The 25424-nt window shown below is 41.7% G+C and overlaps 1 protein-coding gene across 3 annotated transcripts; it reads left to right on the top strand.

Annotated features, from left to right (window-relative positions):
• The first annotated feature begins 1052 nt into the window (after positions 1–1052).
• RWDD3 (RWD domain containing 3) lies at positions 1053–21783 on the top strand. 3 transcript variants are annotated; one of them, XM_063136057.1, is made up of 4 exons: positions 1053–1185; positions 18105–18598; positions 21078–21193; positions 21297–21783. In XM_063136057.1, exons 1-4 carry the CDS (start codon positions 1101–1103, stop codon positions 21409–21411), a joined length of 810 nt encoding a protein of 269 aa, XP_062992127.1. In that variant the 5' UTR covers positions 1053–1100; the 3' UTR covers positions 21412–21783. The 3 variants fall into 3 exon arrangements, with proteins under 3 accessions (XP_062992127.1, XP_062992134.1, XP_062992142.1); XM_063136064.1 differs by having other exon boundaries at positions 21112–21193; positions 21297–21383; XM_063136072.1 differs by lacking the exon at positions 21078–21193 and having other exon boundaries at positions 21297–21399.
• The last annotated feature ends 3641 nt before the right edge of the window (positions 21784–25424 follow it).

The following is a 25424-nucleotide window of genomic DNA, read 5'->3' on the forward strand; positions in this document are numbered from 1 at the left end:
CATCCTTTTCATATGGTCACCCTAGCACTACCCCCATGTGTATGCTCAAGAGAACCCTTCTCTTTCACTTCTGTTTTGAGTGCCCCAGCAGGAGCATCACATGGAATTCCTGCCCCATATTTTTTTGTTTTAATTCCTTCTTTCACCAGATCACACATACAACCTGGCTTGGCAATTCAGAAAAAAGTTGGTGCTTCTAAAGGTAGGGTGACCATATGAAAAGGAGGACAGGGCTCCTGTATCTTTTAACAGTTGTATTGAAAAGGAAATTTCAGCAGGTGTCATTTGTATATATGGGGAACTTGGTGAAATTTCCTCTTCATCACAACAGTTAAAGCTGCAGGGGCCCTGCCCTCTTTTAAATCTGGTCACTGTAGTATAGCTCCTGCACCTTTAACTGTTGTGATGAAGGAATTTCATCATGTTCTCCATATATACAAATGACACCTGCTGAAATTCCCTTTTCTATGCAACTGTTAAAGATACAGGAGCCCTGTCCTCCTTTTCATATAGTCACCCTACTAAAGGGGTGTATCACAGCCATACTGGGAGCAGCACAGAAGCACCCAAATCTACATGTCTGCTGCTTTGACCCTGACAGCCCTCTCATACAACTGCCCTGCTGGCATCATTCATGATGAAAGGCCTGCGCCCAGCATGTCTTATGGGCGCCTTGCCCCACATGAACTTCCATATGCTTTAGGGAGTTCCGGAAAAACATTTGACCCGTGTTCATCAAGGAATTTTGAATCCCAGTCAAAACTAGGAAAACATATTTTCGCCACTATCTCCCTACTCTCACCCCTTCGGTGCAGACACGTACATTTTCCTGCATGGTGCGGGAGTTTTGTTTGTACCGTGAGAACGAGATCTCCGCAGGAGCTACTCCAGTGAGCCATGCATGCAGCGACAGAAACAATATATTTCACCACGGCGGCGCGCCATGACTGAAGGTGGAGGAGCGCCCCCTTGTGGCCACGGTCCTTCTGTTCAATCCCGCCGTCGCTTTTCATTGCGGGCGGAAGGGGAAAGTGTCTTTCCGGCCTCTTGCCCCGGCGGGTAGGAGAGAGAGGAAAGCGGGGCGGAATCGCTTTGCTGCTATGTCGGAATTGGCTTTGGAGGAGGTCTCTGCCATTGCCGCCATTTTCTGTGGGAAGGATGAATGTGAAGTGCTGGAAGTGTCAGGTGACTGCTTTGGCAATCGGAGCTACCGCTGGTTTCTTGTTTCATTACCTGGAGTTTGGCAGAGGTGACCTTCCTAAAAATGGCAGATGTGAATAGATAGCACATCTGGAGCTGGAAAAGGCCCATCTGAAAAGCAGGGAATCCCATCAAGTCTTTCCAGAGCAAGGCGGGCGACCCATATGTGATTCAGCCAAGGCTCCATCAGCACAAAGCTGTAGCTGAATCCAGATTTGAACCCATAAGACTAGAATTATTTTGGAACCTCAGCAGCAAGGCTGAGCTTTCTGCATTCAGTTATTCCTTTGTTTCTCCCTTAGAATGGTTGCACTGTGCTTTTTGTCTCAGTAATACAATGCTGAAGCTGTTTGTGATACGTGAAAGCAGGAGGCGGCCCTTGAACCTCCTGCCAGTGGTGGTGCCTGGTGACTTTGAGTTGGTGGAGTGTCATTTTTTTTTACCCTTTCCCCACACTTCCTGGCCCACACAGGAACTTTTATAGCACTTATAATAAATAGGGTGACCATATGGAAAGGAGGACAGGGCTCCTATATCTTTAAGAGAAGTATAGAAAAGGGGATTTCAGCAGGTGCCATTTAAATGCATGGTGAAACTCCCTCTTCATCACAACAGTTAAAGCTGCAGGAGCTATACTAGAGTGATCAGATCCAAAAGAGGCCAAGTGTCATACAAATAACACCTGGTGAAATTCCCTTTTCAATGCAACTGTTAAAGATACAGGAGCTCTGTCCTCGTTTTCATATAGTCGCCCTATTTATAAAGGAAAGAGCATTGTTAATCATGCACAGAGTGTAACTGTTTCTCCATTGAGGAAAAAAAGCTGTTTTGTAGATACTTATGGATAGCAGGAATGGCTTCCATTTGAGACAGGTATGTGCAAGACTTCTGGGCAAAGTTAAATCCCAGTACTTCTCACTTCAAAATTAAGCTGCAACACATGGCATATGTTTTTGAATTCATGTTTTAGGGGAACAAATATGCAGCCATTGCCAAAAAACTGAAGTGGCAAATGCATCCAGCTTTTCCCAACCTGATGTCCTTCAGGTGTGATGGACTACAATTCCCATTATCCGAAGTCAGGAGGACCATTGGCCATGCTGGATGGAGATGCTAGAGCTGTAGTCCAACACACCTGAGGGGCACTGGGTTGGGGAAGACTGCCTGAAAACCCTTGTGCCTGCATGCTTACAGTTAAACATTCAATCATTCCCCAGCTGATGATCTTCTACAACTAAAAGGACATTCTCCCCCTCTCCCACTCCCTGGCACATGGCTATAGATAATGGTTTAATTTGAGCCAGGGACCATAACAGGCTAATATTAGAACAGGGTACAGACAGCATGGGCTGCAGGCACTGCCCCCTCCAAGCCTTTTCTGGCAACCCACAAGACTCCCTGCATCTGCCACTGGAGGAAAAAAAAAAGAGTAACGCTCATTGCAAAGCTTCATTTCCCAATAACTTTCTATTTCTGGGGGTGCTCTAGAAAAGGGGCTTCTATGTCAGGAACCATAGAGCCCTCTTACAGAATTATAGAGTTGGAAGGGTCTTTGGAGATCATCTTGTCCAAACCTTGCTCCATATAACTTCTGCATTACAAGGTGCAGCTACAGTATGCTTGACAGATGGCCTCTAGCCTCTTTTTAAATGCCTCCAGAGAAGAAGGAATCTGTTCCACTGCTCATGGTTAGGAAGTTTCTCCTAATGTTTAGCTGAAATCTGCTTCCCTGTATTTCTAATCCTGCCCTGGGAGCAACAGAGGGCAAGTCCTAGTGAAATATTATCCTCTGATACTCATATGTCTGGGAACAGAGGAAACATTTCCCAGATTTGAAGAAGGCTTGGGTATTAGTGTGACATCCAGATGGATTTTGGAACCCACAAGTTTCATTCTAGAAATTTCCTGCCGTGCAGGCCCTCAACCAGGTCCACCAAGAATCTAGGCAGTGCAAAGCAAAGATGTAAAGACAACCAGAAGTAGGTTTGTTGTGTGCAGTGTTTGCAGATGCAGGTTCTACCACTTAGCTCAGACTTAAGCCTTTTTTCTAAAAAAACCCAAACATTTTAAGCAACATGGCAAAGATGCTACTCCAATTCTTTGCCCCCTGCCCAACCATGTAAGCGGATATGCCTTCCCATCTAAATAGCAAAGGCAATGCTTACTGAAATTGTTTTTCCTGTCTCTTTTATCAAGACTGGTCTACGTGCTCTGGTCATTCAGGGCAGGAGAGAAGGATCCAAATACTCAACCTGTAGTATCATGCAGATTTTGTATTTCTATTTATATAAAACAGGACAGTTGCACAGAAGATTTCCTAAAAATGGCTGCATGATGATATATTTTGATCTTAATACATTCTTGGTGCTTCCAGATGGAGGACTTTTAGTGCTACCAATCAAAAGACATTGTGCAGCTATTTTGCCTGGCAAGAAGAAAGACGGGAAAAGTGGTGGGCTACAAATGGAAAATGACATTGTCCAGATCGCCTGTAAAATTCCACGAATGAGGCAGGCTGATTGCACAGTAAACGATGTTAGCAGATGTCTATCTTAAAAACAAAATATACACCTATGAGGCTGCTGATATATGCCTTCATGTGTACTTTCTTGTACACAAGTGTAGTGATTGTCCAGGAATTTTTAAGTAGTTGCTGTGTGTTAATTAAGGAGGAAGTGTTTACTGATCCCATAAAACTGCTCCAGAGTAATTCTGCCTTTTATTTAGAGAGTAATAGAGAGCAGTCCTATGCCCCCTAGACATTTCTGGAGGGACATAGGATTGTTTGGTTTCCGGGATCTGAGATCAGAACCAGGGTTCTGACCTCAGAGCCCAGAAACCACACTTCCCTCCCCACCCTCAATAGTTGGCACAGTTCTGTCTGTGCTGTCTACATCTCCATGCTCATAAATGGAATGTGCAGATGGGGAAAAGAGGGCAGCAAGTGGAGGCGACTGGGGAATCTGCTTTTTGCAACTTCCTATGGGCTTCATCCCACGTACCGTTTCCCTCGAATTATCCCCATAGCGTAAAGCTGTCGTTCTTGTTAGCTAAATCACACCCTGGGCGGCAGTGGTCCGAAGATCCTTTGCATACCAGGAAAGGGTTTAAGGGGGAGAAATGTAAAAAACCATAAAAAAATCAACAGATGACCCAATCTGATTCAAATTTGGTATGCTTAAAGCCTTCCTTAATATCTATTACTGTGCCATTTTTGATGTCTTTATCTTTAAAACTTACGCAGATGTAAGCATTTGTTTAAGTTGTACTTTAAACATATCAAATCATCCTCCTGCGCCCCCAAGGGCCGCTCAGAGAACAACAAAAGATTCACTCCTAAAGAGGTAGCAAAATAGATTGGTTCTTTTATATATGAAGCACAATTAAAGCAGAATGCATGGGAGTGCTTCACAGTCAAAGGAGATTATAAACTGGAAAACTTCGGAGTCCTTTGCATGCAATTCGTTATAACGCTGGTGTGATGAAGCTATATATGTGCCCCAGCCTCCTTCCCCCTCTCCCCGCTCGGAAGCTCCTCCAGCTTGGATTGCCTCCCTGCCTCTGGTCGCCCTTCATTGGATACTGGGCAGCCTCCAACTTTGGAGGCTGCTGACTATCTCCATAGGATGGAGCCCTAACCTGTTTTGTTTTGAGAATACCTCTCTCCAACCACTTCTTCTCCTTCTCCATCTTGCTTCTCCTCTCTCCCTATAGCTTGGGGTTTTTTTTGTTAAGCAGGGGAAATCCTCTTTTCTGTGTCCCTAGCATGGGGATAAATTAAACAATGTAAGTTTTATTTATTTATTTGTCTTCCTCCCAGCTCAAATGTCTGTAAACATGCAAAATGTTCCCATTTAGTTCCCTCTCCTCTTGTAAGCATTGCCCTCGTACCCTGACTATCTGTCAACACCTGCTGGCAAGCTGAACCAAACATTTTCCTTTGCTGCCAGTAGCCTCTGAAGACCCCAAGGCTGTTTTGCAAGAGTTTACTGTTGGACTGCTAAACAACACTACTGCCCATGAAATATGCATCTGCTACATTGCAGAAATACTTTTAGTATCTCCTGATCGCCATGTTATAAACATGCTTCTCTGTCAAAGTTTGTTTCATTTAGTACAGTTTTTCAGATTTGTGTTCCAAGGAACCGTGGCTTCTTTATTTATTTATTATTTATTTATTAATTACATTTCTATACCGCCCAATAGCCGGAGCTCTCTGGGCGGTTCACAAAAATTAAAAACATTCAAAGTATAAAACAACAGTATAAAACCATAATATAAAATACAATATAAAACCTCAACCAGATAAAAACAGCAGCAATGCAAAATTACAAATTTAAAACACCAAGTTAAAATTTATTTATAGACTGTTAAAATGCTGGGAGAATAAAAAGGTCTTCACCTGGCATCTAAAAGCATATAATGTAGGTGCCAAGCGAACCTCCTTAGGGAGCTCATTCCACAGCCGGGGTGCCACAGCAGAGAAGGCCGTCCTCCTGGTAGCCACCTGCCTCACTTCCTTTGGCAGGGGCTCTCGGAGAAGGATCCCTGAGGATGACCTTAGGGTCCGGGCAGGTACATATGGGAGGAGGCGTTCCTTCAGATAACCTGGCTCCAAGCCGTTTAGGGCTTTAAATGTTAATACCAGCACTTTGAATCGGGCCGGACCTGGACTGGCAGCCAATGAAGCTGGAAAAGGACTGGCGTAATGTGGTCTCATCGGCCAGTCCCTGTTAGTAAACGTGCTGCCCTGTTTTGTACCAGTTGAAGTTTCTGGATCGTTTTCAAAAGCAGCCCCACGTATAACACATTGCAGTAATCCAAACGAGAGGTTATCAGAGCATGGATAACTGTAGCTAGGCTATCACTGTCCAGATAAGGGCGCAGTTGGTATATCAGCCTAAGCTGATAAAAAGTGCTCTTTGCCACTGAGTTCACCTGTGCCTCAAGTGACAGTTCTGGATCCAAGAGCACCCCCAAACGACGGACCCGATCCTTTAGGAGGAGTGCAACCCCATCCAGGAGAGGGCAAACATCACATGAAGCCTATCATGGGTTCCTCATGAGAAGACCAGAAAGGGCAGACATGTTTCCCAGAAAAATGGCTTGCCCATTGCTGCAATATTCTCTTCCAGTGTGCAGCCACATCATAAATTATACTGAAGAAAGGTTGGGTTTTTGTGTGTGGAATTTTGTGTGTGGAAGGAGTGGATTCCTTTGTGTGGAGGGACTGAGAGCTCCATTCAGTTTGGGTACTCAACTCAAAAAAGAATGTTTTTTTACTTGATGCTGGTTCTCTGGGAATATTGTTTTGTTTCTTTATGTAAAGCAGATTCAATTGATTTCAAATTTCAAATGCCAGAAGGACATTAGAGTAGATGCCAGCCAGGCATCTCTGGGAAGGGCCTTGCATACCAAGGGAGTTACCAATGAGAAGGCTTGCTTGTAAAAAGCCACTCACCACACTCAGGGCCCAATTTGAAGTTCTAATATTGGAGTGCTGTGAATAAACTTGTCCCAGTTTCACTCCCGGACTAGTTGTCATCAAGGGCATCCCCATGTGTAATGCATTACAGTAATCCATCTGGGAGGTTAACAGATTATGGATCTCTATCAATGTCCAGAAATGGCCACAGCTGATGAAGCAGCTGTTGCACTCATATTCTGCTTGTGTACTTTCCATAAGTATCTGGTTGGCCACTGTGGGAACTAAATGGTAGCCTAGATAGGCCTTTGGTCTGAGTCATACCACCAGACCAAGCAGTGCTTGGGGTGCTTTTATAGAAACTGTTCTCTAAGTAATGTCAGTATCAGAGTCAATATGAGCGATTTCATCCTCAAACTGCTTAACACATTTCTCACAGCAGGCCTCCAAATACATCACTCCCAGGGTTAGTTGTAATAACCCTTTTACCACCTGAAAAAGCTCTGGTGGACAGCTACCCCAGGATGCAATGGAAGCAGTGAAGTAATATACAGGTTCCTCAGGAGAAAAGTCCATGTAGGAAAAGTTTCCCCTGAAGGCAGACAACCTGAAATCCACTGGTGTGTAACTTATTGTGACATATGCTTCAGCATTACACACTTACACAACAGTTATCCGAAGTAACTAATTTTATTCTCTTTGCATTTGTATTAGTAGCAGCAAATTCAGTTGGGCTCCTTTTTTCTGACAGGTTTTAAAAGTCCTACATCTTTACTGTTGGCAGTTTTTGACACAGAGCAGATCCTAATGGGTGTCACTTACCTGTCACTGTTTTTTTATATATACCTTCTCTGATTGTAGGCAGCAAATTTTGATGGGCAAATGAGTGACACTAGTCAGAATTTGCCTGACTTGCTAAAAGAAGTCTCAGGAAATCCAAGGTGCATGTTCTATTGTCTAAGAATAAGTTTTCTCTCAGTTTAAAAAAACACACACAACACACACACACTTTTCTCTTTGCTGTTAGGTAAGTTTATTCATATTTATTTTGGTGATATAATCCTTAACTTCTTCCCACATTGAATTCATCGACATTGGGCTCATCTACACAAAGCAGGATATTCCATTATGAAAGCGGTATATAAAAGGCAGGAGCCACACTACTGCTTTATAGAGGTATTGAAGTGCACTGACAACTGTTGGGGCCCATTGATACATCTAAACAAAACAGGCTATAACACTGAAAGTGGTACATGGTCTGTGTCAATGGGCCCCAACAGTTGTCAGTGCACTTCAATACTGCTATGAAGCAGTAGTGTGGCTCCTGCCTTTTATATACCACTTTCATAGTGGAATATCATGCTTGGTGTAGATGAGCCCACAGACACAAACAATAAACTCAGTTTAACAAACACACTGATTGCAATCCTGTGCACACTTACGTGGGAGTAAATCCCATTGAACTCAATAGAGCTTAGTGCTGAGTAGATATGTATAGTATTGCATTGTTAGGATGTAACTAACTAAATGTGATGCTAATGCCATGATTAGCCATCAGATCATTGTTTCTTTTTCAAAATTAAGTACTGGGCATGCCTGGATGGGATTGCCGTCGTACTGCAGTGTCTACGAAGTGGAGGTTTAAGTCTTCTCTGCCCAGCTGCCGTATCAGTAAAAATTGATGCTCCTGTACTGCAGTTAGCGTTAGCAAAAACAACAACCCTCCTCTCATTGGTGTCAATTGGAGTTTCTCCCCTAATGCAAATTGCTGTGCATAGTGAGGGTAGACGGGCAGGTGATGTTTACAGAGATGGGGGCTGGATGGGGAAGGCTGACATGTCCTCTTCCCATGCACAGTGCTGCTGCCCATGACTCTCCATGCCCCTGGTGCCGGGCATTTAATTTTGAAAAAGAAATGATGTGATTGCTAGACCCATTCCTCTCCTGTTCACAGTGGAAGAGCAGGTAAAGTGAGGCAGGGACAGGAGTATGCACTCTTTTCCCACCACAGAATGCTAAACCAAGAACTTTGGGACTTTACCGAATGGAATATCTCTAGGGGGGAAACAGCACTTTATGTACTCATCTGATTTCCTGATCTGAGTCCCTCTAAATGTGTTGGACTACAACTCCGTAATTCCCAGTTGCACTCCCAACACATCTGGACGGCACCAGGTTGGGGAAGACCAGGGGAGAGTCCTCTGTACCCTGTGGAGTTGGAGATACGCATACTGCCTTAGATTCCCCCACCCCCATTTTACACTGTAGTTGAAGACATCTGGGGGGCACTGGGGTGAGGAAGGATGGTTACGGTTAGGTAATCCCCACAAGTAGCACCTGGGGTTGCCACATTTTTTTCTGGCAAGGTGTTTGGGCCTTTAACAGTTACGGCTTCTTCGCCATTCTGGTATAATGGATCAAACTAAAGTGTTTAGTCCAGCATTTTGTCCTCCATAGTGGGCAGCCTGATGACTTCAGAAATTCAAAAGCTCACAAGCCTTTTGTTATTTGCCCAATATTTGACTATCAAAGGTATATGGCCCCTATTCATTGCAGTTCCATTTGTTGATCTTCAGGCTATCACCTAGCTAGAGCTAATAGCCATAGGCAGATTTAACCTCTGTGAATTTGTCTAATACATTAAAAAGCCATCTATGCTACTGGGCGAACTCCTTTAGCTAATCTGATAAGTGTGGAAAAAGTATTTCCCTTCCTTGCTGTCCTGTTCCTAGTGCCAATCTGCTCACATGAGACAGCTGCAAATCAACCCTATGCAGAATTAGTACAGGTGTCCTAAACACCACTAGTACCCTATTTCTTCAATTCTAAGATGCACTTTTTTCCCATATAAACATCTCTAAAAATGGGGTGCGTCTTAGAATCGTGGGTGTGTCTTAGGTTTTTTTTTTCTGTTGGTGGTACTGAAATTAGTGTGCATCTTACAATCAATGGCGTCTTACAATCGAAGAAATACGGTAAAAACAAACCGTAGTGCAATCTTTTATTTATTTATTTATTTATTTATTACATTTTTATACCGCCCAATAGCCGAAGCTCTCTGGGCGGTTCACAAAAATTAAAACCATCATAAAACAACCAACAAGTTAAAAATACAAATACAAAATACAATATAAAAAGCACAACCAGGATAAAACCACGCAGCACAATTGATATAAGGTTAAAATACAGAGTTAAAACAGTATAATTTAAATTTGAGTTAAAATTAAGTGTTAAAATACTGAGTGAATAAAAAGGTCTTCAGCTGGCGACGAAAGGAGTACAGTGTAGGAGCCAGGTGGACCTGGCTACTTCTTATGAATTTGCTTCCTTTTCTGTTTTCGCTACCAGTACTGGGAGTGGATGGGTGGGTAGCAGCTGTCTGGAAGGACTCTGTGAGTATTTAAAACCACCACCACCACCACCCAGAAGGCAAATATATTTACATTTAGACATTTGTCAAGACAGTTGGTTTTTGCTTGTTTATTATTTAGAACATTTATATCTCATCTTTTTTCCCTGATAGTAATCAAAGTGGTATGTATGGGGTCTCCAGGTGTCCTCCCATCCAGGCAAATAACTTGACCCAAATCTACTTAGCTTCAACAAGGTGGGCCTCAGAACATGCCTTAAGTAGTTCAATTGTTCAATATATTCCCACATCAGTAAATACTTTTGCCTGTTTATGGCAGGCAAATTTGCAGTTGACACATACAACATACAGATTTTTATTGTATATCTCAGATGGTCAGTCAAGAATCTAATGTTGATGTAACATCTTTCTACTTATAAAAACTGCAGATAGTGGGCATAGTCTTAGAAAACACGTTCCCCCCTTTACTCCCAAACAGGAGGGGATGCCTTTCCTAAGATGGCACCTGCTACAACTTATATCTTCAGCATCTAGAAACAAGGGAACAATACCTCTATCTTCAAAAGTATAGTTACTGTATATGTAATTATATGCAGATTTGATTCCTTTATTGATTGATTAGAACTCATTTGATCAATTAAGATGTTCAACAGGTGAGTGCCCTATCTTAGATCAAGTCCGAATATTGAAAAATGTCTATTAAAAAAAACTTTCTAAAGACGTTTTGTTTTAAAAAGAGAACCATCCAGTTGTGTCTGCCTGTCACTGGAATGGTGACAGCCAGCCAGCAAATTCTCCCTCCCTCTGCTGGAGCCCTTTGGCAAGATTTTGGGGACATGCAGGTAGGAAAGGACAGGAAACTTCTATTTGCATGATTGGAGGTCTGCTCACTCAACATTGGATGTAATCCTAGAATATTAGGACGGTAATCTCGTGTACCATGCAATTGAGGGCAGTTGCAATTAGTAGGACTTCTATATATTTAATGGGATTGCACTTTGGATGTGCAGGCAGGGCATTGTATTTCCATCACAAAGTGGAAGATCTTATGTGCCCCCAAATATTACAAATGCGCAATTATGATACATGTTTCTGTTTTGCAAAACAAAATCTACTTTTGTAGACACCGGTCCCAAGAGGGTTTTTGTAGCATCTCAATTAGACGTGAATAATTTATGAAAGCACTTTCTGTCAAAACGCAAATGAGTTGGAACAGTATTCACCCACGTTTAGGGCTGGGAAAATCCCAGAAGCCTGTACACTCAGGCACCTAAAATGTGTCTCTTGGATTTGTCAAAAAGGTTGCCTGCCTTGTCTCACTTCTGAAAAGTAAAACGTTTCCTTGTGTTCAGTTCCTGTACAGATGATGAAATACGCACAGAAGTATGAACACACGACTGTTATTAGAAAAGTTATTACACCTCACACTAATAGTTGTTTAGTGTGTTTGGTTTTGATACCTTTTGCCACCTGATGAGTTTGGTTGGTTATGTTAAAGTGAACCGCCCAGAGAGCTTTGGCTATTGGGCGGTATAGAAATGTAATAAATAAATAAATAAATTAAAGATTCCTCCACCTTGACTCTGATCCAACAGTGTTGAAGCAAAGCATCTGGGGCTGTGTATACCTAGTACTTTTTAAAGTCAAAATTCAGCACATTTTGTTGGGACAGTGTTCATGTTCGCAGCCCTGGCTATTGAATTGGACTGGGGAGTGAATGCCCAACACCTATTTGTGAGCATGATTCCCATCCAGCTAGAGAAATGTTCATGGAAGCTTGCTTCCAGGGTTGGGCAGAGGTGGGGTGGGCAGTGGGACCAGTTGGCATGGGCCTACAATTTTAAGGGGGGCTACTCAATGGTGCAAGAACGTTTGAATGGATTAGAAGCTTTGAACATTAACATTGACAAGGCAAAGTTGCTTGATTTTTTTCTGTTGTTGATGAATTTACACAAAGAGAAGCACGTAAAGCATTTCTGAATGTGAAGAAGTGATGTTTTATATACATCTTGATTAAAAGTGTTTGCCATTATCATTTTTATAAACCGTTCCAGTTCATATGTATTTAGAACTGATTAAAAAAAATACTTAGTGAGCAGTTTGAAATGGGGCCTACATTTCCCATCTGGCCCGGGCCTATTACCAGCTTTGCCCGGCCCTACTTGCTTCCAGGCTCGGATGGCTTTTACATGTAAGGCCCTTGGGAGCTGCAATAGAATAGAGATTTCTTGAGGACTCGTGTCTTTGAGAGAGGAAAGGATGCCTTTTCCTTCCACTACAGTATATAAAAACATGTTTTTTTTTTAGCTTAACAGTGACATGCTCAAAATTCAGAAGATATTTTATTGAAAATTATGTGTGTACGAATTTAAATAAGCTAATTAACGCAGGTCTGTTTTACTTTACCTGTCTGGTCCCAAAGATTAGTGTTGCCGATAGAATGGCTTAATTTACTTGTTAATCTACTCTCTCCTCCTTTCTAGTTTGCTCAGCTATCTTGCCATAAAATATATATTTGTTCATCAGAATTCGGATTTCTGTAGGTATCTCTCAGAATTGCAAAATGAATGTGTGACACAGAAGGCTTGCGGGGAAGAGGAGCCCTTTCTAGCTGACACCAAACGTAGGAAACAATTTGAAGTGTGGCAGCACTAAATTTACAGATGATAACCATGCAGTTGGGGGGAATGAGTGAGAATATGCTGGGTTCCAACTTATTAGCACAATAAATGTCAACAGAATGGTAATTTGCTGCTCTCTATTTCAGATAGCACCTCTTGTGATAGAGTCAGGCAAATAGAAGGTGCTATTACTGGTAGTCAGCTTAGGAAGAGCTGTTGTAATCCGCCACCTTCAGAGTCAGGCCGTTATCATGTTCAGCTTGAAATGTAAATATAACTTCAAAATGTACAAAGGGGGAGAGGGAAACAAAAAAACCAAAGCAAACCCAAGACACAAAGATGGTGTACCAGTTTTACATTGTGGGTGAAAAAACTCAAGCAAATGGTCAACTTCCAGGGTTGGATCCAAACTTGGTCGTACTTAGAATAGAACCACTGGAATCATGATTAACAAGTCCTATTGATTTTAGTGGGTCTGCTCTATGACTAAGTTTGGATCCAATTCAATATTTGTCAAACATTTTATGAGGCTGAGAATGCTGCTGTGTAGGTGGCAGCTTACTATTTTGATTTAAGTATGGGTGACATTTGTAAGCAAGGGAAGGAGTGAGGTCCCCTTGTCTCCTAGACCTGCAGCAGGAATTGGTATATCTAGAAGTATCTAGTATAGCTTTTTCTACTAACTGCTACTGGCTATAACTGCAGGTATCTCCTGAGTGGAACAGAGTCCAAGTAGTTATCAGTGGTACTGCCTAAACTCCATTTTGTTTCAGGATGCTAACGATGCTTGAAGAATTGGCCTGTTTCTTATTTAGCATAACTACCATTCAAACCCGGCCTTAAAAATGGTTGCTTATTATTTCCTTTTAATTTTATTTAAACATTTATTTTGTAACTGCAGGTTGACCCTGCCATTTTAAGATAAAAGCCAAAAGGAAGAGCTGTTCAGTAAATTGTTCAGATTTGCAGAAACCTTACCCAACATTATTTAATAATCCATTACAATTTGTTTTTCGAAAGCAATTTCCATTGTTTAACAATAGCAGTTCACTAATTTGTTCTACCTGATGATCACTGAAGGTTTTCTGTGGTTCTGATAAATGCCTTAAGTATTTGAGCAGTTAGTAGACCCATTCCTGATCTACACCTTGTGTCAAATCATTACAAATTTGGAATAAAAAGCAGGAAATAACACTGGAAAAAGCAGTATATGGAATGTAGGTTGTGCCCTAACAATTATCAGCACACTTCAATGCTGCTATAAAGCTGTAGTGTAGATCTAGCCCCAATCTCTGGAGGAGTCAGATGCCCCAGACTAATCTGGCTGTTGTGATGGGAGACTATACACACCGCCATAGGAGGGCATCAGGGAATGTGGGCTATTTGTTCGGAAAAGCCCGGGCTCTGTTCTGCTTTCCCATGCGGTCCCATCCCAACAACTACAAAAGACAGCCTCCCTCTCCAGTCAATTGGGGCTTTTTTGCAGCGCCCACTGAAAAACTGTAGTTTTGGGATGGGAGGGGGAGTTCCCCAAAGTGCTACAAGTTGGCAGCTGCATCATTTAAACAACGCAGCACCACTGTGCAGCCACTACGAGGTTAATAGAGTGTATAGACACACACCCTCCCAGTAACGTGTCTCTTCAGTGGTATTGTGTGTATATTTTATAAAGGAACTGTTGCTGAAGGTTCTTGGCATGACAAAACTTTGCTTCGTCTCCTGTTAGTAGTACTCAAGGCTGACTGAACCATTTCAACTTACACCACTCTTTAAAGAGGCTTTGTCTGTTGTTTCGCAGAGGACATTGAAGGTTGCGAAGCTGTGGCAGCAGTGTGTGTGTGTGTGGGGGTGGGGATGGAATCAGACATAATTCCATTGCCAATCATGTGAAGGGAGAGTAAAACTTGGGAGGTAGAAAAGAGACGAGCTACTTCAAAAGAAGTCATCTGATACTTGGGACTGCTCTGTTGCACTGTTCAAATCTGTCTCTCCCAACCCCTGTCGGATGAATCAACCTGACATTTTAGCAACTTTTTGAAGAAATGGGGGGTGAAGTGGTTGGAACACATCAAAGAGAGGAGGCAGCAAAGATCTGAAAAAGAGCACCTTTCATCTTACACCCTGTTTTTCCTCCTTGCTTTAATAGAAGCAGATGAGGCCCTTTCCCCCTTTTGTTTTAGTGAATGGATTGTTATTGTTTTACCGTATTTATATTGCCATCGGAAAATCATGTATTGTGCTACTCTTTTTCATTGCCTTTGATTATATGACCCTGGTTGTGGATGATGGGAGTTACAGCCCAACACATCTGAGCAGTGCCAGGTTGGAGAAGATTGGATTATATGTTTAATTTGATGTGACAAGAAGGCAGAAAATTAATTCAGCAAATTCTAGTCAGCAGCTGATCCTAAGATTCTTTTTCATGCAAGGTGGTCAATTCATTCCTTCTGCAATTCAAATTTATAAAGCTAAGACTCTGGCTCAACTTACTTACGGTATTCCTATTTGGATAATGGGATTTAATGCCCAAATTGAAAGAGTCCAATCTGTATTTCTTAGAAAACTACTGGGGCTCCCTTCCTGTGTGGGGAATGCAGCTATTTATCTGGAAGTGGGTATTAGATCAGTTGAATGCAAGGCATGGATCGAGGCCTTTAAATGGTGGCTACAGCTACACTTTCTGGCAGCTCTTGGTAGCTATCTCTTTTTACTGCTCTCAGATCCCTATGTCACTCGTTGGATGAGAGAGATGGAGGAGAAGCTACTTAGGCTGGGCTTCTCTGTGGAAGCTGTGGGCAAATATGGGCTCCAGAAGGCCCAATCTCTTGTCGTTCAAAGATTAATAGATCTACAGCATTTAAGAACTGCTGCTAACAAATCTTGCTCTCCACTGCTCTATAATAATTTTAATAACTATGGACTCACTGCAGCTTCATATCTGTATGTTTTAACTATTCCCAAGTATAGGAGAGCATTTACCCTTGCTCGCTTTAATGTGTTGCCATCAGCATTACTAGAAGGACGATTTAGTAAAATCCCGGTTAATGAACGGATATGTCCCTGTGGTTCTGGAGCAATAGAATCTGTCGAACATGTCATTTTGCATTGTAACATGTATGAGGAATGCAGAAAAAAGTTAATCATTTCTTTATTAACAGCCTTTTCTCGATTAATGCCACAACGTTGGTGTCCTCTCATATTACTGAACGGGTCTCTAAGTTTCCCATGACCTCAATGCAAATTAGAAAAATAATGTTGCAATCCTCCTGAGAGAAGGAACTCACCAAGCTGTATTTTGTTTTTATGTCACTTTTTATCTATCCTTTGCATGTTTTGGTGTTGATTTTGCTGGTCTGCGACCGTAATAAATAACAATGAATGAATGAACATTGATATAGCACATTCCCAGTGATCAAAGCATTCACATACATCGTCACAGAAATTCTTCCAACCCTGTAAAGCAGGACAGTAATACGCTTACATTGCAGTTGGAGTGGCCCAGTGAGTACATGACTGAGGAAAGATTTCAACTGGGGTCTTCCTGGCACCTGGTTTTAACTACACATTGCCATATAGTTACAATCAGTGGTGCCTTCAAATGTAACCCCTATTTTCTGGATGCAGGTGGAGAAAAACTAGTGAGCAACTCATAAAACAATAATACCCTATTTCTTCGATTCTAAGACACACTTTTCCCCCCATATAAACATCTCTAAAAATGGGGTGCATCTTAGAATCGCGGGTGTGTCTTAGGTTTTTTTTTCTGTTGGTGGTACTGAAATTAGTGTGCGTCTTACAATCGATGGCGTCTTACAATCGAAGAAATACGGTATTTAAGAGAGAGAGGACATGGAGGGAGAAAACAAAACAAACATCCAAATAAATGAATTATTTTAAAGTAAGTCGCTAAACAATAAAATGGAGGGAAGGGATTCCAAAAGTGATGTGGCCCATAAAGGTAGATGATTTCTTCAAGCCTGTCTAGCCGTGCAGTCCAGGGATCAGAAATAACTGTAGGTCTCAGTTATTGATTGTTGGTTATAGAGCCACTTTTTTCAAAACCTACACATACTTTCTGGGGCAAAGCACATACTACACTTTCTCCCTTACCTAAGATGGCAAACTGTTTTCCAAAAGATGCTGTATAAATGGAGAAATGTTACTGCAAACCTGCGTTTCCTACAGACAAACCAGTTTGTTGAGCTGTTTTCTCAGTATAAGTCATAGAACCTGCTCCGCCCCACCCCAATTTATAGTTGTAATGGCATTATGTGATTCAGCCAACTCACCCTTAACATAGGCCCTCTACAGTGGCCCTATAATAAGAGCAGCTTCACAACTATACATTTTTTTAATGTGAGCACTTATTGTGCAATGATGCTCTGCCTCATTCACAGAATTTTCTGGGGGAGTCCAGATGTCAAATCTTCCATTTGTAACCTTCCTATGTTTCCCCACGGCTTCTTCCAGCTTTTTCTTGTTTCAGAAAAAAAAACTGTTAAGGGGTGGGGAGAGATGGAACTGCACAATTTCTTAATTGCTAGCATTAGAAAACATCCGCATGGAAGCACCCTAAGTCTGAATTCTTCTTCACACTGCTTCACACAGCGCATGGTTAAATTATGGAATTCACTACCACAAGATGTAGTGATGGCCACCAATCTGGATGGCTTCAAAAGGGGGTTGGATAAATTCTTGGAGGCAAAGGCTATCAGTGGCTACTAGCCCTGATAGTTGTGAGCTATCTCTAGTATTCGAGGCAATAAGCTTGTGTGCACCAGTTGCTGGGGAACATGGGTGGGAGGGTGCTGTTGCACCATGTCCTGCCTTGGTGGTCCCTGGCCGATGGCTGGTTGCCACTGTGTGAACAGAGTGCTGGACTAGATGGACTCTTGGTCTGATCCAGCATGGCTCTTCTTAGGTTCTTATGAATTCACCCATAATGTTTTCCCCATACTTTCAGCATATATTTTCCACAAACATCCTTCTATCAAACATGTAAGAGAGGTTAGTATTAATTTCCCATATTGTAGTTGGGTTACTGAGGCTGAGACAGTTGCCACCAAATGAGTTCATGTCAAAAGTGAAATTTTAACCATGAAATTCCTGGTGAAGCTTTTTGAGAACAGCCTGGAGACCTTCGGCTGTGAGTTAGTATAGAAATATAGTTAATGTTATGAATGAAAGTTCCATCTCAGTGCAGCCCTATACAGGTCTACTCAGAAGTAAGACCTATTGATTACAATGGGGCTTACTCCCAGGTAGGTGGCTATAGGATTGCAGCCTCAGCCACTTCACAGGTGAAGCATACATTTTATACTCATGTATCATTTCCGAGTACAAAAAATAATCCCACACCAAGGGGCTCTCAGTTGTATGAAATATTGATATCACTCAAGTTTTCCTTGAGAGCAGATAAAACTTACTGAAGTTGTTGTGAATATTTCAGTTGATGCTCAGTTGATTATCGCTTTTGGATGTTTTTCAGAGACAGAGGGAATCTCATTTAGGATTCAGACCCATGTGGAAGGACCTTTGGGCACAGATGTATTGTTAAAATTGTTGTTTCATTTACCAATCAGTTACCCGGCAAGCCTGCCAAATATCTCTGTTAACTCTGAGCAGCTTACAAGGACACAATGTGTGGGTGTGAGAGAGAGATTACTCGAGGAAGCAAAGAGACATTTTTCACAACCCATGGTACACGAACTGATTCTTTGGATACAGCAAAATCTTAAGCATGCTGTCGAGCACGCTGGAGCCACCTCAGTCTGCTGCGCTGGGAGAAGTACTCTATCAACAGGCGCAGCTGAAGATGATGGCATTTGGACCATCCTTTTGCATTTAGATCATATGAGAGCGAAGGGAAAATATGTCAAAACGGTGGAAAAATGGTGCACAGATCTAAAACTGACTGGAAGACTGATGTTCATGGGCAAGATGATTCTTCTTCTTCTTCAAGGAGACAGAAGGAGTATTAAGGTGCAAACAATTTTTTGGGTTACCAGTTTTGTTGCTCAATAGCACAAAGAACTAGGTCTATGAATATGTTCTGTTTGAGGCTTTGTTTGTTTAATCATATTAACCATGGCTAAACTGGCTGATTATTATCAGTATTGTCTCATTACTTTATTTTTCTCTTAACCTATCTTGCTCTCTTACCCCTCCCCGCCCCTCCCCCTCATATTTAGAAAAGCATTTAGCATGAGGTGAATAGGTATGCTAAGCCACCTTGGTTAAGCATTTTGCGCTAAACGTTATGGCTTAGCGTGTCATGTGAACCATTCCTAGCCATGGTGGCTACATAACCACGGTTTAAACAAGCTCACTAACTATTTGCAGCAAAAGGTTTAGTGGCCTAACATGTTATCTGAATAGGCCCAATGTTTTAAATTGAGGAAGGTGACCCCCTACTGACTTCCTCCTTAGGCAGAGAGCTGTTTTTCATCCCCCCTTCTCCAGAATCTACGGCAACGTTGAGTCTGGCAGAGTTTTCTTTTGTACCTCAGTGGCATACTGCCATTTGCCTGTGTTTGCCTCCCGTCTGGGAATGATCAGCTGAGGTGCATGATGGGAGAACTCTGGCAGAACCTCTGTGGCAATTGGCACTAAGGAGAAAGGGTGTTTTTGCCAGTGTATTTACTCAGGGGAAAGTAGCTATGGTGAGGGTCCTTGAGGACAGGGAATAAGCTTGATTTTGGTGAGAAGTTGCTGGGAAATCAGGCCTTCCAGTTGTTTATTCCTGTTATAGGGACGGAGGGAAAGATGATATTAAGAGCTACCCAATGTAACAAACTATATATACCTCTAGTCCAGATACCCATGGAAGCAACTGAAAGTTGAGACTGCCATTGTGCTAGTTGGTAACCTATGCCCAAATATACATAGGCCAAAACATATCATTATATGGTAATGCATGGAGATGAATTATGGTGAATTTGCTATTTTGTCCTCATGCAACAGGTTTTGCAAATCCATCGTAGAAACCTGTTCTTTCCCCTTCACGCAGCTGATGTTATTATATTGGGATGAATCACTCCTTCCTACATGTAACTAGCAATTTTGTAGGGAGAAATACCTGGGTAAAATCCAACACAGGTCTTACTTAGAACATACACACTAAAATGGATGGGACTTAAGTTAGTAGTGACTTTGGGTTTACTCCAAGTTGTATTTTACCCCCATGTAACCTAAGAGGCACAAAAGGTTAACAGCTGTGTAAATGCCTCATAAATTTTCACTCTGTAAGTATGGCATTTTGTATTTCTTTTAGTTTTAATGCCACCTTGAGCAATCACTTTGCATCCTGAGCACCCCTAAAGAACCATACAATTTATTATTACTGTTATTCAGTTTTGTCCTTCCTCCAAAGAGCTCAGTTTGGCGTATTTGATTCTGCCCAAGACCTTTAGTGACAGTGACGGGCCCAAGTGATATGAGAGTGGTTTCCCTGGCCAAAGCCAGTGGTCTAACCACTACACTACAGCAGTTCACAATGAAAGCTATGATCTGATCTGGGAGTAGGCCCAATTAAAATAATGGGTCTTCTCAGTAGATATGTAACGGATTGTGTTGTTTGCTAGGACTGCAAACAAAAGATCAATGCTTTTACGTATTGATTTACTTACTTAAAAGTATTTTTGGCGTGCCTCCCAATGCTACATATGTGATTAACGAAACAGCAGCAATTGCAAATTAAAAACAGCAATTACAAATAAAACCATGTATGTTTTTATTAGATATGTTGCCCTGAGAGCTTCGGCTATAGGGTAACTCATAAGTAACTCCATCATGCCTGGGTTATGTCTCAGCTTGTTTGTCCTCATCCATCCCAAAATCACATCCAGCCACAAGTTCAAGAGTTCTACAGCCTTCTTAGGATCATTAGATGGGGAAAAAAGGAGTAGAGCTGAGTGTCATCTGCATATTGATGGCACTACAATCAATTTGTATTTAACCTGAAATAACATTATGGAAATTGGATGAACTGGAGCAGAACTACTGACTTCAGATGCAACCCTGCTAGTTTAAGAGGTTTGTAGGTTGTGGTATTTTTATATGGGTTGCAGCTTCAGTGATATATTTGTATGCAAGCCCACATCTTAGGCAGCAAACATGACTGAAGTGTATACACCAATATATTTCCCTCACAAAGTTGTAAAGGGATTTCTCAGGCACTTGTACCTGGATGTATGTCTTCCACACTTTACATGGAAACATAAGTGCAACACTGGTGTACACATGCAGCAGTAGTGTTTCCTGCATAAAATGTAGAACTTCTTTTAATAGAAGAAGCAAGCCGTGACCTACTGATTTCAATGAAGGCAACAAATATTTCGTATGAGTTCCCCTCCTCCCTTTTTTATTATTTTCGAGCAATAATCTTTAAATAACAGCCTGTTTTGGATGACATTTAATATTATGTTGGGTTGTGGTGTTTGTGTGTGTGTGTTTGATCTAGGAATATCTTATCCTTCAAAAAACTACTAAGGTAGACGTGGATTCAAGCGGAAAGAAGTGCAAAGAGAAAATGATTAGCGTGCTCTCTGAAACAAAAGCACAGGCAGAACACAGAAGGTATAATTTAGTATTGTTTCAGCTAGAAAAGCAGCTTTGAATTGATAATTGCATTCTGACACAGAAGTAGGCATATTCATGAAGTCTCTCTTGTACAACATAGGTTTCAGGCATTTGAAGTCAAGGAGTATTCAACGCTGGATGAGCTACAAAATGAATTTGTGGCAGCGGGACTTGAAGAACTGTTCAGTGAGTTTGTGTTGTCTCGGTTAAAGTAATTTTGAAGCAAACGCATATGGCTGTGACTAAAACTGTCATTGAACGTATCGAATGGATGCTGAGAGAAGATAAAATGAAAGGTTTTGGTGGCAAACAGCTCCCAAAGCTTCTCTACAGCAAAATGTCAGAAAAAGCCATCTCCTTTGCAAGAAACAAAAGGCAGTTCTCCTCACACTCAGAAACAGATGATATTTTTGACTGCGTGCTTTGACAACTTTTGCTGGGAACTGCTCAGTTTTTTTAACAATTGATATTTAAGAACTGTAGGTCAGATGTGAAGGATGATGGAGAAATCGCTGTTTTCTTTGGGATTTGGGTGGAAGTGTTAAAATAGTTTCTTATTCTCCTGTAATTAAATTATATTTTAAAGAAATGTGTTTTCAGTGTGACATTTGTGATTCTGATTATGCTACTTGGAAAGCTATGCAAGGAATCTATATTTTCAGAAAGTAATATTGAGAATATATCACAATGTATTTCATTTAGCTCCCAAATACCTTAATTTGTTAATTGGACGAGATGTGATATATGCAAGATTTAGAGCATTTAAACTTTTACTTGTTCCATTTTAAAATTTGGGGAATTTTGGTAAAACAACAGTGAATTTTTTTCTCAGAGTTCACTTCTGCTGACTTTTATCACCAGTTTTAAAGCTACCAGCAATATGATCATGGCGGTTTAATTTGCTTCTGTTTTTCCTTTACAACTTTTCACCAATGGCTCAGTTTTAGAGAATAAACCCAACATTATGTAAGTGGACTTTTGCTCACACAATGGGACCTTCCTCTCCTCCCAACCCTCTGGAGCAGATTTGAGGTTGGGGAGGGGAAATTTGATCCAGCAGTGGTGTCCATTCCGCTAGTGGAAGGACACATTTGGATAAAATCCAAGTTCTGGTCACTTCCTCCTGGATGTCCTGCAATGTTCTTAAACTGAAGACAAAAGCCATCACTTGTTCACCCACATTAATTTCCTGTATTTTTTTTTGTCTCAGCCAATTTACACTCCAATTTACACTTATAATTGTGTTTATCGGTACACATGGAGAACTCTGAAAAGGATTTTACTGGCAGCCTGCTTTGATTGCTGCTACACTTTTTTCCAGCAATCATCATCACCATCATCACGGTTGCTGCCTCCTTTCCCAACCTGGTGCCCTCCAGATGTTCTGGTCTACAGCGTCCAGCATTCCTGACCATTGGCCATTCTGCTGGAGCTGATGGACATCAGGGCCAGATCTACACGTTGTTGCGAAGGCGCTTCCGTGCGCCGTTTTTAAATACGTACCGAAATGAAGTGTCTCTTTCTTTACTGCCTCATGCGCTTTTTCTTTCGTTTCATTTCGTTGGAGCGGTTCACACTCTTCTAAATTTCTGTCCCTTCCGTCCCAAGTGGGCGTTTCTTAGAGGCTGGCTTTGGTGGATGCTTGTGACGTTCTCCCTTGCTCCACCCCTTTTTAAAAAAATTCCTCAAATCCCAGATTTCCCTGTTTGGGTCGTTGTGCTCGTTGTGGAGAAGATGGAGTCCATAGATAGTGCTAGGTTATGGACGTTTTTTTCTTCCTTTGGCCCGAAGTTGCCAGTACACGTGCGTATATGAGACGAACGAACAGGGGGTTTGTATATGAAGGTTTTTTCTCCCTTTGGCCCAAAGTTGCCGGTACACGTGCGTATATGAGACGAATGAACAGGGGGTTTGTATATGAAGGTTTTTTCTCCCTTTGGCCCGAAGTTGCCGGTACACGTGCGTATATGAGACGAACGAACAGGGGGTTTGTATATGAAGGTTTTTTCTCCCTTTGGCCCCAAGTTGCCTGTACACGTGCGTATGTGAGACGATCAAAGGAGAGTTTTGTATAGCAAGGTTTTTCTTCCTTTGGCCCCAGGTTGCCGGTACACTTGTGCATGTGAGATGAACTGCCATGTGTTTCAATTTAAACATTCCTGTTGGTTTAAACATTGTCTTTCAGTTGCGGAAATGGCTTATGAAGCCCTATGGGGGTAACCTTGTGACCTTAGGACAATCCTATGTTAATAATGAAAACGAGCATGTAGCTGAGAGAACCAAAGTTAGGGATGCTATTTGCACATACTTGTGGCGCAATAGAGAGTTGCGTCGGTAAAATTAAAGTGTACTATAATTGCAATGTTGTTACTGTATATTCCTTCACTTTCTTCGCAACGTTATGTTTTGTGTTACGTTGTTTCATATTGAATAAAAACCTTTTGTATTGGCATCTGTACTTCCCTTTTCAACCAGTAGCCTCCAAAAAATGAAGTTTTTTTTAAAAAAAATAACTTTATTTAAATTAATAATGTACGTAAATAAAAAATAGCACTTCATTAAAAAGAGAACATGCATTCATCAGCAGACATAAAAACATCAAAATTAAAGGGTAACCTAAGGAGGGGTGGGGTGGGTTTGTGTGTGGAGGGGAGAAACTTAACATTATTTACATTCCAACATACAGAAATGAAATGAGCTTGACCAGGCAGCAAAAGCAGTTCTGCTAAGAAACCTGTGTTAAAGAGCAGGTTTTGAAAAGGAGGGGGGGGGGAGGACTGACGAAAGTATCTGTTCTTACTTTAAGAAATTATGCCATGAGGCAGGGGAAAGAATACATTAAAAAGAGAACATGCATTCATCAGCAGACATAAAAACATCAGCATTTTCTTCTAAAGAAAAAAGTTAATGAGAACACAGCTCCCCTGTCCTGGCTTGCGGGAAAGGTGAAAATATGGATGCTGCTTTTCACGCTGGATTTGTGGGTTGGCTATAGACTTTAAAGCACAATCGATGCCGCTCTGTAAACAGCAGATTAACCGAATATGCGCATCCCTATTAAGAGCTTAAAAAAAATTAAAATTGGGAAAGGCAAAAGAGGAAAGGAATGACGAAAATGGAACCCACCCACCTCCCCTCTCCTTGTCACTTGCAGGAAAGGGGAAGAGTAAAGATGGATGCTGCTTTTCGCGCCAGATTTGTGGGTTGCCTATAGACTATACGCACAATAGACGCAGCTATGTAAACAGCAAATTAACCCTAACCGAAAGAGCACATATGCGCATCCCTATCATCAACTAAAAAAAATTAAAATTGGGAAAGGCAAAAGAGGAAAGGAATGAGGGAAATGGAACCCAACCACCTCCCCTCTCCTCACTCGCGGGAAAGGGGAAAGGGGAAGAGTAAAGCTGGATGCTGCTTTTTGCACCGGATTTGTGGGTTGCCTATAGACTATACGCACAATAGACGCCGCTATGTAAAGAGCAGATTAACCCTAACCGAACATGCACATATGCACATCCCTATTAAGAGCTAAAAAAAAATTAAAAATAGGAAAGGCAAAAGAGGAAAGGAATGAGGAAAATGGAACCCTCCCACCTCCCCTGTCCTCGCTCACGGGAAAGGTAAAGAGTAAAGATGGATGCTGCTTTTCGCGCCGGATTTGTGGGTTGGCTATAGGCTTTAGATACAATCGACGCCGCTCTGTAAACAGCAGATTAACTGAACATGCACATATGCGCATCCCTATTAAGAGCTAAAAAAAAATTAAAAATGGGAAAGGCAACAGAGGAAAGCAATGAGGAAAATGGAACCGACCTCACCTGTTCGCACTGGAAATGGTATCGGAAGTCGAAAGGCAACAAAATAAGTCTGGGCGGAGCGAGGCGGGGAGGAAAGAGCGAATAATTGTTACACATGTTGGAAGAAGGAACGCTTTAAATTGACTTAAGACGGACTAAATAACAGCGCTCAAAAGCTGGGAAAATGCGATTTGAAAGTAAGCCTGTGTGTCTCGATGAGCTTCAGGGCGCACTCCAGACGCACGCAAGCACCTTTGCAACAACGTGTAGATCTGGCCCAGGTTGGGGAAGGCTAGCGTGTACTATAGAGATATGGTTAGGTAAGAATCTACCAGCATAACATGTAGCAGTGGTATGCAGAGTACCACCATAAGCCTTAAAGTTTTTTTAAAAGTTTTTGAACAGACTTTTGAAACTGTTGACAACAG

Source organism: Elgaria multicarinata, chromosome 1 (assembly GCF_023053635.1).
Source record: "Elgaria multicarinata webbii isolate HBS135686 ecotype San Diego chromosome 1, rElgMul1.1.pri, whole genome shotgun sequence".
NCBI lineage: Eukaryota > Metazoa > Chordata > Lepidosauria > Squamata > Anguidae > Elgaria > Elgaria multicarinata.